The sequence below is a fragment of the Aphelocoma coerulescens genome, chromosome 2 (assembly GCF_041296385.1).
Source record: "Aphelocoma coerulescens isolate FSJ_1873_10779 chromosome 2, UR_Acoe_1.0, whole genome shotgun sequence".
NCBI lineage: Eukaryota > Metazoa > Chordata > Aves > Passeriformes > Corvidae > Aphelocoma > Aphelocoma coerulescens.
In genome coordinates this window covers 2,487,844-2,500,837 of record NC_091015.1, presented here as the reverse complement: position 1 = coordinate 2,500,837, position 12,994 = coordinate 2,487,844, and the positions used below count along the sequence as shown (strand labels likewise).

Here is a 12,994-nt window from a genome sequence, read left to right as displayed (position 1 = left end):
AAGGCAAATCAATTCTCATAACTTTTATAGACAGCAACAGGAGAAAACAGGAAAATCCCTACCTCTCCCTACCAGAATGAGCACCAGAGGGATGTTTTTGCAGTTTTTAGGCTGTAGGAGCCACTCCCTAATGGAGGAAGGCAAGTCCATGACTGTTTCATTTATTGAAGAGAATGAAGGAGACTCTCACTTTATTTCTATTAAGAATATTATGATTGTTAGTAATATATTATACTAGTTATAACTATTTATGTTATATAAATATATGTAATATATAATGATAGTTATTAATAATGATGATAATAATGATGTCAATATTAAGATTGTTATTCCTTTTTGCTCCTGTGCTCAGAGAAGTCCATAACTGAGTTTTCAAAAGCCTATGCCTGTCATTGTGCCTGGATATATGGACATAAAATGAGGCAATTAATCCGCCTGAGTCTGCTCCAAAAGCCCCTGTTCAGCACCACGAACACATTCCCCAGCTGGTTTGTGCAAATGTGGTGCAAGGTGCTCAGACTGGGATCACAGCAGAAGAAAAGCACCTTGGAAAACTCTGTCCAGCACTTCAACCTGATATCAGACCTGGAAAACTGGCAATACCGTGGGATCCACTCACCTTTCACCTTCAAGTGAAATTTAGCCAGTGATGCTCCAGGTGCCACATGAATATCATGAAGCTCATCAAAGATCTGGGGCAACTGCTCCTCCTCGGTGGTGGATTCCTCCTGTTCTCGGCTAAGCAGCAATTAGAATTAGACAGAAGAAAATCAGGATGCCAGTTAAGAGTTAGGAATCAGAATGACCTATTTTAGGTTACTTCAGTCTGTGGGTTTTGTCATCCTGAGAGCAGATTCAGCACCATCTGACATTAAAAGTAACAGAGTGATTCCATGAGGGAATATCCAGGCTTGCCTGAAGGCTCCAGAGCAAGGCTGCCCATGAGAAATGTGCAGCTGTTGCATTTATTGCATCTCAGCTGGGCTGGATGCTCCTTTATGGCATTTACCTGGCTCTGCTTGACACAGCAAACCCAGACCTGACATAAATACACAGACTGATCTCACCAAGCCAGAGGTTAGAGCCAGAGTTCCATATTTTACCTTGAAATATATTCCTTGGCACTGTAGTAAGATGATGTCTCTGTTGCATCTGCTGCTGTCTCATAGTCTGTGCTGGTCACTGTTAAATAGAAAAAGACATGTTTTGAATAAGCTGAGCTTTGAAACTATTTTTCTTGCTTAAATAGTTCTTACTGATTATAGTTTGAGTGACTGGCAGGTGGATTTTATATTGTACTGCAGCAGGATCCCACACGTCCCCGGATTAGGGAAAACACCTCTGTTCACCCAAAAAGCTTTGCTCTGAACTTCACCTTGGAGTTGGCAAAACCCAGCTGAACCCAAGAGATTTGCAAGCGAAAATTCTGTGGCCAACACATTTTTGTTTAAACTGTAGATGCTGCTTTCCTTGGGAAAAAAAAAAAATTACCCAGGCCTCAGCAGAACTCCTTTCCTTGGTTTTTGTACAGTGATTTTGAGACTTACAGTCCACACGAAGCTCAGCCTTGGTTGAAGCCACCCCCATGTTGTTCTCAGCGAGGCACCGGTAGACGCCCATGTCCGTAGGGACCACGGCGGTGATGATCAGCTGGTGACAGCCTTCCTGGTCCTCATTGATCATGTAGTGGTCATTTTCTTCAATAGCTTTGCCATCCTTGAACCAGCGCACCGTGGGCAGGGGTTTGCCGATGACGATGCAGTCAAAGCTCACTGGGTACCCATCCTGGACCTCTTGGTTTTGGAGCTCGGTCATGAACATGGGGGCTAAAGTTGGGGTGGTTGGAGAGAAGAAAGAAAAATTTGGTTTTACTAAAAGATGTATTTTTGGCCCCTGATGCCGAGACTTCTGGTTTCTGGTTTTTTTAATTGCAGACTGGTATCATTTCTCTGTGAAAACAGTCAAGAAACCCCCTGGTGAAGACTATTAAGATATTACATCAGCACAGCAGTACCACAGCTGCCAATTATACATTGTCCCTGCTCCTCTCCTTGCCAAAATGTCTTGTCTCCCTCTGAACCATACTAAACCCTACATAATTCATTTAAGTAAAATAATCTTAGTATTTATGGTCATGTTGTAGTAGGTGACATTTCTAGCATGAAAAGGGGTTTCATAGATAAGTCAATGCATTGCAACCCCCTCCTTCAGCACCAAAATCCCTCCTCTCCCTCAAAATGCAAAAGAATAAAAAAATGGTTGACTTTTCCAAAAATGCAAAGTTTTCAGAAAAGTGTCTTCACCAAATGAAAACAAAAATACCATTTTAAGTTACTTGAGAGTGAAAAAATGATATCCTGACCTGTTCCCGCTGTCTTTTCCAAGGAATAAACAAGGTTTGCTTTCCCTACCTGTATCAGAAGTCAGCAAAGGGGGTGGAGGTCTCGCTACTGGAGGTGCAAACTTCCCAAGGGTGGGAGGTGACGCCTTCCCAATCCGCAATTCAATTTTTTTCGGGCCTTGTTCCAAGATGTCGATCTCCACAGGAATTCCCAGGGCACCAAACATCTCTCTGAACCGTGTGGCAGCCGCTTTGGCCTCAGACATGATTTCAAACTTAATGTAGATGTACTGATCATCTTCACGGTAGGTCTGGTGGTCAACCACATCTATGTCCCCTTCATCTGCACTGACAAAGAGCTCTTCCTCCACATCAGAGATCTCCGTGGAGATCTTGGCCCTGAAGAGTCTGTGGAGTCTCCTTCCTGCTTTTCGGAAAGCATCATCCAGCTCGCTGCCAGACGAGCTCTCTGTCTCACTGTCAGTGCTCTGCTTACTCTGCTTCTCCTTCGGAAGAGCTTGAGCTTCCTGAGTGCCAACCACCACCTTGGCGCTGTGTGAGACCTTGCCAAACTTATTGGATGCCTCACAGGTGTATTTCCCGGCATCCTTCCTGTCCAGGCCAGCGATAATCAAGGAGCAGGTGCCATCACTGTAGTTGTCTATGTGGTAGTAACGACCATCCGAGAGCTCTTTCCCATCCTTCAGCCACCGGACGTTCATGTCGGTTTTGCTGTGGGCCACACACTCCAGGTGCAGGGTGCTCCCAGGCTCTCCAGAGAAGTCTTTGAAGGTCTCCGTAAACACTGGACACTCTTGTTGCTTGATCTCTTTCCTGACTTTGTAGCCTTTGAAAGCAGCTTGGATCTTCACAGCCGCCTTGTTCATGGAGGGATCATCTAAATCTGGCAGCTCTGGTTCAGCTGGCTGAGCAGCTGTGGTGGCCACAGTGGTCTCCACAGTGGATGTCTCCCACTGTTTCCATAATTTTCCTGTGGAGGTGGACTGAACCTTGCTGGTAACACTGATGCTCTTCTTCTCAGCTTTCTTGAGGTAGTTTACCAGGGAAGGAGTCCCAGCTCTAGACTCATCATCAGAGCTTGTGAAAGAGAGGTCTGCCTCTCCTGTCCTGGCCAGCTCATCACACGTGGAGTACTCCTCCGAGTAGTAGTGAGACATCTCCGCTTCCTCCTTCCTCAGCTTCTGAAGTTTCTCCTCTTCCTCAGGGACCTCGCTGATGGAATCCAAGGTGGGCTCCCGGCTCATCCGGCGTTTCTTGGCAAGGGCTTCCCACAGGAGGTGAAGATCTCCCTCCTGAGCAGCCTCAGGGGGTAGGCTGGGCTGGACGTGCCCATCCACCAGTTCTTCAGGCTGGCTGGCAGGGGGAACTTCCCTGGCAATCTCCTTCAGCATCGACACTGTAGGAACTGCACGGAATTAAATGGATGAGGAGTTAAATGTCTGTGAGTGAGCTCTGAGAAAGCACATGGAAATATTGTACAGGAGAGCATCTTGCTTAATGCTTAACTAAGCATTGTATTGAGAACAAAATGGGAATTTGGAGAATCACCCAGAATGGGGAAGGTTGGAAGGGAGCGCTGGAGGTGTCTAGTCCAACCTCCCTGCTCAAGCACAGTCCCCTGGATCACATTATTCAGTGTCCAGATGGGTTTGAATATCTCCAGAGAAGGAGACTTCACACCCTCTCTGGTGGGTGGATGTAATTGAATCCGGTCCTGGGGAGCTTGTCCTAGCTGACCATGCTTTGAGGAGGAGGATAGACCACACCATCTTCAGAAGGTCTGTCCAACCTCAGCAATCCTGTGATTCTATGCATGCACTTAAAACATAATCAAACAACATTCTTTTCATTCCTTGCACATTTGAACCCAATAAACAGATTTCTGCCCTTTTTAATGTTGCAGTTGATGAACTGCTTGTTAAGACTGCCAGGGGAGCCTGGAAAGCTATCCAGGCTCATCCTATCTCCCTGACAGACAGAGCTTCCCTGTCTGTCATGAATAAATCTCCAGTGGCTGTGCTGAGAGCTGAAACTCCCATCTCACATGGACATAACTGCTTGTCTGGATGTGTCTAAGTCTGAAGGTGTCTGGGACACATCCAGTGCCTCTACATGGTGCCCAGTCCCCTTTGAGATGCTCCAGGTTGGGTGGGACATCCACAGAATACCCTAAAGCATCTCAGAAGGTACCAAAAGCTCATGTAGAGACCGTAATGTCACACCTTAAATTTCACCTCCAGAAACTCTTATCTGAGCAACTCAAAACTACTCAGGATGCAGGAACATACTGGGCAATACCAAACAGGAAAATAACAATTCCTTGTGGATTGTTATCATGGCTTGTAAAAGAAAATGAATTCCAGTCCATGCTGTGGAGATCCCCCTGGATGTCCATATTGGACCTGATTTAACATCCCAGCAACGCACACTCTGTACCTTCAAGACACAGGCTGGCAACAGATTTGACTTCTGGAGAAGCCATGCAGGTGTAGCTGTCCTGATCCTCGGGTTTGAATCCACGGATGATGAGTATCTGCTTCGTTCCATCAGAGCGGATCTCGTATCTCCCTCCAGCTTTTATTTGTTCTTTTCCCTTAAACCAAGTCACTTTCTCCTTGGTTTCACTTGATAAGGTGCACTCCAGGCGAGCCGTCCCTCCTTCTGAGACTGATCCTCCCACCAAAGGTTGGGTGACTGTGACTGGAGGCTCTGCAGTTACGAAAATAAAGTGAGTTAACACAAAGAACAAACCATCATCTGGCTTTAAGGCACTCCAGATCACTCTATAAAATACCCAACCAACCCATCCATCATTTACAGATTTTTCAGCTGTTGTAAACAACCAAAGGAAAAAAAAATGAAAAGACTGGCAGCATCCAAACTGTGCACTTCCAGAGATAATATCAAAACAACTTTCCAAACACTCCCAGCGCTTAAACCAGCTCCATCTAAACATATGCATGCAGAAGTGGTTGCATTTTTCACATTCCTGTGTTTGTTTGCTGGTCTTCATTTACCCATCAGCAGAATTAAAGAAGTTCTACAGATTTCTATATCTTAAATGTTTCAAAGTGAAGGAGTTGTGATGTGACACAAAAAAGAAACAGTAAATAGAATGAAAAGAGGAGATTATTCAAAGCAGCATTCATTTCCATCTTGAAATCTAAAAAAAAAAAAGTATCTATAAATATATAGAGAGAGGTTTATGCGATCTTAGAGTAAAAAATTATCAAAACACATAAATAATTTAAAAATAAAAATTCTCTGCATCTTCTTTACTTTGGAAAGAGGCCTGCCAATGGAATGCTGTTTCTACAACCACGATACTCAAAGAAAAACAGATTGGATGCAAAGGACAGTGCTGAATTCCCAAAAGCAGCACATCCCTCAGGGTGATCTTCCCCTCTGCACATTTCACCATGGTGAGGGGACTGATGCCCAAAATGCCTTGGGTTTGTTGTGGACAAAGTCAGTGTGTGCAGAGTCATCAGGGTCCAGCACTGGCAGCAGTTATTGTTGCAAAAAAAAGGCATTGTGTGCCTGAACCTTAAGCAAAAGAGGATTTTTTTATTATTATCTCATTTTGAGGAATTTAGATGAGTGATACCACAGAAAGAGTTGCAAGAAAAGAAAGATTGAGGGAGCGACTCCCCATCCCACTGTAGCTTCCAAAATTTCACCATCAGACAGCGAAGGAACTGTGTCCTCCAGCATTTCTTTGTGGGGATTATTGAAAAAGACAGATTAAAAAAAAACATAAAAAAAGAGAAAGATGGGTGAAGAAGACAACACTGCCCACCAACGGTCATGGTCTTGGTTACCCCAAACACATTCCAACATGCCCCTTTTGACTCATTCTGGCCTAACTCCACCAGAAAAGACACTCATGGTGACCGGCCCACACATGGATGCAATGCAAGAAACCCATGGTGACAGGCCAGCACCTGGATGATGCAGTGCAGGCTGCAAGACAGCTGGATGCAGTTTGGAGGAAATCAGTGCTGAGTGCTAAAAATGCAGCAGGTTTTGTTCACAGCAGCCCAGAACGACTTTTATTCCAAGCTCTTCCTCCTCTATCATGTTGGCAGGCAAGCACTGAAAGATGTCACACTGGAAGATGCCTGGAATGGGTGAAGCAGGTGTGCCATGCAAAACTTAGGGTCTGCAGGAGCTTGCAGTCCTCGCTGGGGCCTGTGTCCATCCTCACCTAACTGCACCATCTGGGGGAAGTGCAGCGCCTCGCTGGCCCCAGCTTTATTTATGGCCGAGACTCGGAATCTGTAGGGCTCCCCGGGGGCCAGGCCGTCCACCGTGAACTCCGTGTTTTGGATAAGGCCCTCGCTGCAGGACTGCCAGCCCACGCCCGGGATTTTCCTCTCCACATTGTAGCCCAGGATGTCCTGGCCACCGTCGCCCAGCGGCTTGTGCCAAGACAGAGTGACAGAGTGGCTGCTCTGACTTAGAACTTCTGGTTCTTCAGGTGGCTCAGGGAGGGCTGGGGGCACAACAGAGGTCCCGTGATGAGCAGTAACATGAGCATCCTAAAACACCCAAGAGCCTTCTACAAGCCGTGAGGAAGGAGTGCAACGACCTGAGTATTTTTCTGGTTGTAAAGTCGAGTGTAAAGTCATCGTAAATTCGTTGTAAAGTCATGACCACGAGTACCTGTGCACCACTGAGTGATCCTTGTCTGCCCTAATCTGCTAATGAGAAACATTCATTTTCCAACTCTCATCTCACATAATTAATGTCATGTATTGCTTTTGTACCATAAATAAAGATAACCCTACACTGGTATTATCAATGAATTTCACTGAAAAATTCAAGCACATTTGAGCCTCGATTAGGTTTATTTTAGGTTTGGCCTCAATGGAAATATAATTATTGTTGGACTAAAGAGTAACTCTGATATTTTAATAGAAAGTCACTCAATTTCAGTGTAATTGCAGTATATGTAACAGCATCAGGCAATGACAAATAATTATGTGATGGGAATGATCTGGTGTCCTAACATCCACGATCATGGAATGGTTTGGGTTGGGACTTTGAAGATCATCTAATTCCAACCCCTACACTCAGTACTTTGGAAAATGTTCCTTGCTTACATTACACTTCGGCCTTAAAGACAGAAATAATTATTTCAGTCTTGAGCTCAAGACATTTACCATATAAATGACCTGCCATGAGGTACCAATCCAATGAGTTAAAGGCAAATATGGTCAACAGCCAGTTCTTTAATTCTGGACACCACAAAAATAACATAAAGGCTTCTTTTCTCTATTGTCAGCCAAATTTCATACAGAAAAGTCTGTCAACGCGAGGAGTATTACTTTTTTTTTTTTTTTTTTTTTTGAAGTTCCTTGACTATAAATGCCCCAAATTAGAAAAAAACTGATTTAAATCCATCAAACATTTTTTTTTTCAATTGTGGTGGAAATGACTGGGACGTGTAACAGAGATCTCTTAAGCCTCAGAAATCATTAGACAGAGACTGCCAGTAATCATTTAAAGAACAGATGGTCCATCAGTGACTCCTGAACATCTCAGCTACAGCTAAACCAAATTCAACTATCTCAATCATCACTGGGATAGTGCTGGTGTGACCACTGCTGGGTGACTCACTTGTCCCACTGCAGGAAGGAGCCAGACCCTGGGTGCTGAAATGTTCACTGACATGTCATTATCCAACCTGCTCCATGAGGGAATTAGGGAATTATCATCTTCCCTACTTAACAATTAACTCCTGTGTCTCTGAAGCAGGAGCTGTGCGTTCCCCACGTGAAGATTTTAATATGCTACTCATTAATCTGGGAAACTGGTTGCCCTGCACCTGAGTTGATTAGCAGATTTCAGAGATTCCTCTGCTTTCCTGGATAATTTTTCCATGTGGACTCTAGCTCAGCTCCCTCCCATGTCCACGTTTGCCAAGGGTGAAGTTGAACTCTGAGAAAATTGATTTTTGTTAGAGTTTATGTTACATTTTACAAGAGACTGTGATGCCTTAGATCTTGACCTTTGTGTTTTTCAAATCCTGTACTGCTTAGAGTGTAACTCTGAAGTTTCTTGTGGCCTGTTGGTTTCTGCTCTCTTAGGCTGGGTGGACATAACAAAAGCCTGCCTGGGCCTGCACTCCAAGGTCACCCAGACCGTCCTAGGCCCAAAAAGTATAAACCAAAGAGCTTCTAAGAGGGGCAAGCTGAGGGGAATTACATCATTGAACTGAAGCTTTAAGTGGAGAATCAACCCTGATACGCAAATGAACCAAACCTATAAAAGTGTGAAGAACTCGTGACCTGTTGTCCATCTTGGGGTCCATCTTGGCAAAAGCCTCTGGCTCCCAGGGGTACCTTTGAAGGCCTTTCAAATAAACACCTATTTTATTCTTTTACTCCTGTCCAGCCTCTGTGTCTAGGAGGCCTCTTAATGCATCACTGCAGCTAAAGAAACGTGGGGAGCATCTCTACCATTACTAGCCTGATTCATTTTTCTTTTGATGAGGTGGATTACCTCTGGTCAAAGAACAAGTTGCCAGTAATATCTTCTCAGACTAAGAACACTATTTTGGGATATGCGAGGCAAAGAGAAAAGAATCAGCACAAAGATTGGGAAATTCACTGTTGTAGCTCGACACAAAAGTTCCAGATTTAGAGTGCCTCTAGGCTGGAGCAACACACACTTACCTATCACAGAAAGCTTGGCTGATGAAATGGCTTCCCTGGAAGCAAAGGTCACCTCTCCAGAATGATGCAGTTGGGCTTTTTTCAGAATAAGTTTGTATTTGTTTCCATCTGCTTGTACCTCCCAGTCCTCACCCGACTGGATCTCTATGTCATTACTGTACCAGGCCACTTCATTAATTGGCACAGCTTCACTCAGGACACAGCTAAATGTTGCTTTTTCCCCCAGAGACACTTCCACATCCGTGAGGGGCTGCAAGAACTGCAGGCGCCACCCTGTAGATTAAAATCAGGGATCGAGCCCTCAGTTACAGAAGCAATCAAGAGATTTTGTGAATATTTGTGCAGAAGATCCGAACAGCCAGGCCTTGGAGGCTAAGGAGATTATTAAAAGATCTATGTACATTGCCAGAACAGAAGCTTTAGGATCACAGAGTGGTTTGGTTTGGGAGGGACTTTAAAGCCCATCTCATTCCAACCCCTGCCTTGGGCTGGGACACCTTCCACTAGACCAGGTTGCTCCAAGCCCCATCTAATCCATAACTGGGCACTGATCTCTGCTCTTGTACTCTTTTACTTTATTGTACAGAAAGGGGTTCTGGTCCCCACAGGGGTCTCCAGTAACAGCATAAAGTAGAAGGATACAGAGATAATATTTTTGCTGATAAAACCCTCCTCTCTGAAGTACCTGAAGTACCTATAAACACAACCAAACACATCAGAATCATGACAACTTTGGGACAGTCATTTGCTGCTAACTCAGTGGCAACTGGTGCTGCTTGTAAACCGTGTCACATCCTACAGAACAAGAAAATAAGGAAATTGTAAAGCATCATCCATTTGGGGATGAGAGACTTGGATTTGTTCAGCCCAGAAAGCAGAAGGCTTTGGTATGACCTAATTTGCACCTTCTAGTATGGGAAGGGAGCCTACAAGAAAGATGGAGAGGGACATTTTACAAGAGCATGGAGTGACAGGACAAGGGGAAATGGGTTCAGATGGACAGAGAGTAGGTTTAGATGAGATATTAGGAAAAAATTCTTCCCTGTGAGCGTGGTGAGCCCTGGCACAGGGTGCCCAGAGAAGCTGTGGCTGCCCCTGGATCCCTGAAAGTGTCCAAGGCCAGGCTGGACGGGGCTTGGAGCAGCCTGGGACAGTGGAAGGTGTCCCTGCCCATGGCAGGGGTGGCACTGGATGATCTCTAAGGTCCCCTCCAGTCCATTCTGTGATTCTGTGGGTTAGTGGTGGGCTTGGCAGAGTTGGGTTAAAGTCTGGACTCCATGGTCTCAGAGATCCTTTCCAACCTGAATGATTCTATGATTAACTGTGTGGGAAGAACATTTACATAAGAGACAAACAACAAATGCAACTTGCTGCTGCACATCATATTTTCCTGGTTTCTTTCCCCTTTCCAATCAGAAATTGAAGATTTCCCCTGCCCAAGCACTTGAGTTACCTTTCACTGTGAGGAAGGCTGAGGTCACTGCATCGCTGCACATGAAAGTCACCCTGCAGCTGTCCTGGGGAGTTAAATTTTTCAGCAGCAGGATATGCCTGAGTCCATTCTCAAAGTAAACCATCTCAGTGTTTTCTGTAGTTTTGGCAGGCTCATCATCAATCAGCCAGTTGTAATTATAGGTCTCAGGCTTGGAGAGATAACACTCGAACAGGGCTTCCCCTCCTTCCACAGCCTCCACGTTCTCCAAGCCCTGGACAATGCTGTTCTTGGCTAGAAAAGAAGGACAATGAACATTATTAATTATCTGACCATATATCTCTGAATATTAGCAAGGCTCAGAGCACTGGAGGATTCCCACTGCTGCAAAGCTGCTGGAAAAATGTGGATGTGATAAACTGAGCTTGTAAGTTTAATTGCTGGTTTCAGCCACACTCTAACACAATATTATAATTTAAAAGATTAAAAGACAGTTTAAAAATCATGATAAACCTCTAGAACCTCCAGCATTTCATCTAGAACCTCTAGCATCTCACCCAGATTTCCTCCAAAAACCTGACTGTTTTTTATAAATAAAGAAAAAAATGGTCATGTTTGTATGAATCAGGCCAATAGTTGATAGGAAGGCATACTCAGGAAGATAAAGTGTAATGAAATTCCTTTGGTCCTATGACAGGAATCATTTCCCAAAGATCTCCCTGACAGCACAATTATCATCATGACTGGGGAGATGTGAATCCAGTGACAGTTCATGATAAAATCTTATCACCTTTCTTACAGAGCAAATATAAGAGAATAGTAGGGCTGGCAAAGCTATAGTGACAATTACCCAAGATAATTCTGCCTCTAGGCAGCACACAGAAAGTCAAAATCTGTATCAAGGTTACTTTGAATGGTAAATTTCTGAATTATTACAAAAGCTCAGTGACACTTAGGTTTAATTTCCCGTGCTGTGTGATGAGCTGTGGGGTCAGAAACGTGCACAGATCTCCACGCTCCAGAGTCATGCATCAGTTGGCACCTGCACAGAAACAATCTGATTCCAAATTAAGTATGGGCTGGTGCATGTGGATATAATTCATGTTGCTACAGGGACACATGACATGCACAAGGGTGGGGACACATGGTTCAGTAAATACAGTTTACACAAATGCCATAAAGCGGTCAGCATGCTTTGTGTTATAAGCTCAGACCCCGAGACATCCCTGTTTAGATCTCTACAGATCATCTGGAACTGTGCTCAGCAAAAAAAAAAAAGAAAAAAATAGTAAAAATAAATAAAATTTTTAAAAACCTCCAAACTGAGCAATTTATTTAATGGCAAAACCACACAAGCAAACATACCTAAAAAGCACAAGTTACAAGCTATTTATTAACTTATTACTAATTATGAAGTGCCCAGAGATGATGTGTGTGAACTCTCCATCCCTGGAAGTGTCCAAGACCAGGTTGGACAGGGCTTGGAGCAACCTGGGATAGTGGAAGTCATCCCTGCCCATGGCAAGGGGTTGGAACTACATGACCTTTAAGGTCTTTTCCAACCCAAACTATTCTGAGTTTCTATGATGCTAAAAAAAAAAAATTCTGAATTTTGTAAGATTCCTAGTTATGGAGAACAATGAGGGGTTTGAAGACTCTTCTCGGAGAATGTATAATTTTTGGCTAGAACAACCCAAATTGTTTATCTGTGTACTTTTGAAGTGCTGTTTTTCCTAATTATGGAAAGCAGCCACTTGCTAACTCCACATCCTCTGAGATGCTTTTAGGTAATTTTAGTTCATTAAAATCTTTTTAAATCCTGAAAATGGAAAGTGCTTCTCAGTGTAGAAAATATTATAACAAATAACACCCTGTTCTTCTGCACTAACAAGTCCACTTAAGCAAGAAGGCAAAATAGCCACAAATATTCAGAAATCAGAACCTGCTCTTGCTGATCACATTAATTCACTTGGTAACCAAAACCAGGAATTCGATAAGTAGCAGAAAAAAATAAGGAAATCCATACAAAGTCTTAAATTTTGTTATTTTTTTTTTTCCTTTTGCTGATCCTCAGGGCCTTCAGAAATGCTGATGCCAAGTGAGGAGGTAAATCCTGAGGGATCACTACTTGAAATAAGTAAATAACCAAGCTGCCTTAGCTTAGCTAAAAATCAAATGGAATTCCACACTATCCATTAGTTACTGGGTTTTGATCACACTGTGTAAAAAGTGCTCTTGAAGAGCAAAAAAATTTTAATATTATTCCTTTGGACCAACACTACACCTGTGATTTTACAGCAATTCAGCAGGACACATCCCATCACACCGACATTCCAGCTCGTTGCAGAAGAGGTGGGACTGCTAAATGGTGTCATGAGTGAGTGTTAATTAGAACTAAGCTGATGCTGCAGTTTCATATTCAACTCCCATTATCTCCCAACTATTTTTATCCTTGTTTTCAGTACTGGAGTGAACACCAAGAGCAGGTATCTGGTGTGTCCCTTATTGCAAAGCCTTGCC

General features: G+C 43.8%; 1 protein-coding gene across 23 annotated transcripts in view; it reads right to left on the bottom strand.

Moving 5' to 3' along the window:
• OBSCN (obscurin, cytoskeletal calmodulin and titin-interacting RhoGEF) overlaps nucleotides 1–12,994 on the bottom strand; it is a 154,520-nt gene that overhangs the window by 42,143 nt on the left and 99,383 nt on the right. For 21 of the 23 annotated variants that reach the window (XM_069006237.1, XM_069006236.1, XM_069006242.1 and 18 more), the window contains 7 exons: nucleotides 10,496–10,768; nucleotides 9,043–9,315; nucleotides 4,799–5,071; nucleotides 2,412–3,767; nucleotides 1,548–1,826; nucleotides 1,104–1,182; nucleotides 620–738 (listed from right to left, as the gene is read on the bottom strand). In XM_069006237.1, coding sequence (XP_068862338.1) covers nucleotides 620–738; nucleotides 1,104–1,182; nucleotides 1,548–1,826; nucleotides 2,412–3,767; nucleotides 4,799–5,071; nucleotides 9,043–9,315; nucleotides 10,496–10,768 — 2,652 coding nt within the window. Of the gene's footprint in view, nucleotides 1–619; nucleotides 739–1,103; nucleotides 1,183–1,547; nucleotides 1,827–2,411; nucleotides 3,768–4,798; nucleotides 5,072–6,569; nucleotides 6,858–9,042; nucleotides 9,316–10,495; nucleotides 10,769–12,994 lie in introns of all 23 variants that reach the window. The other 2 variants (XM_069006259.1, XM_069006241.1) reach the window with 2 other exon arrangements.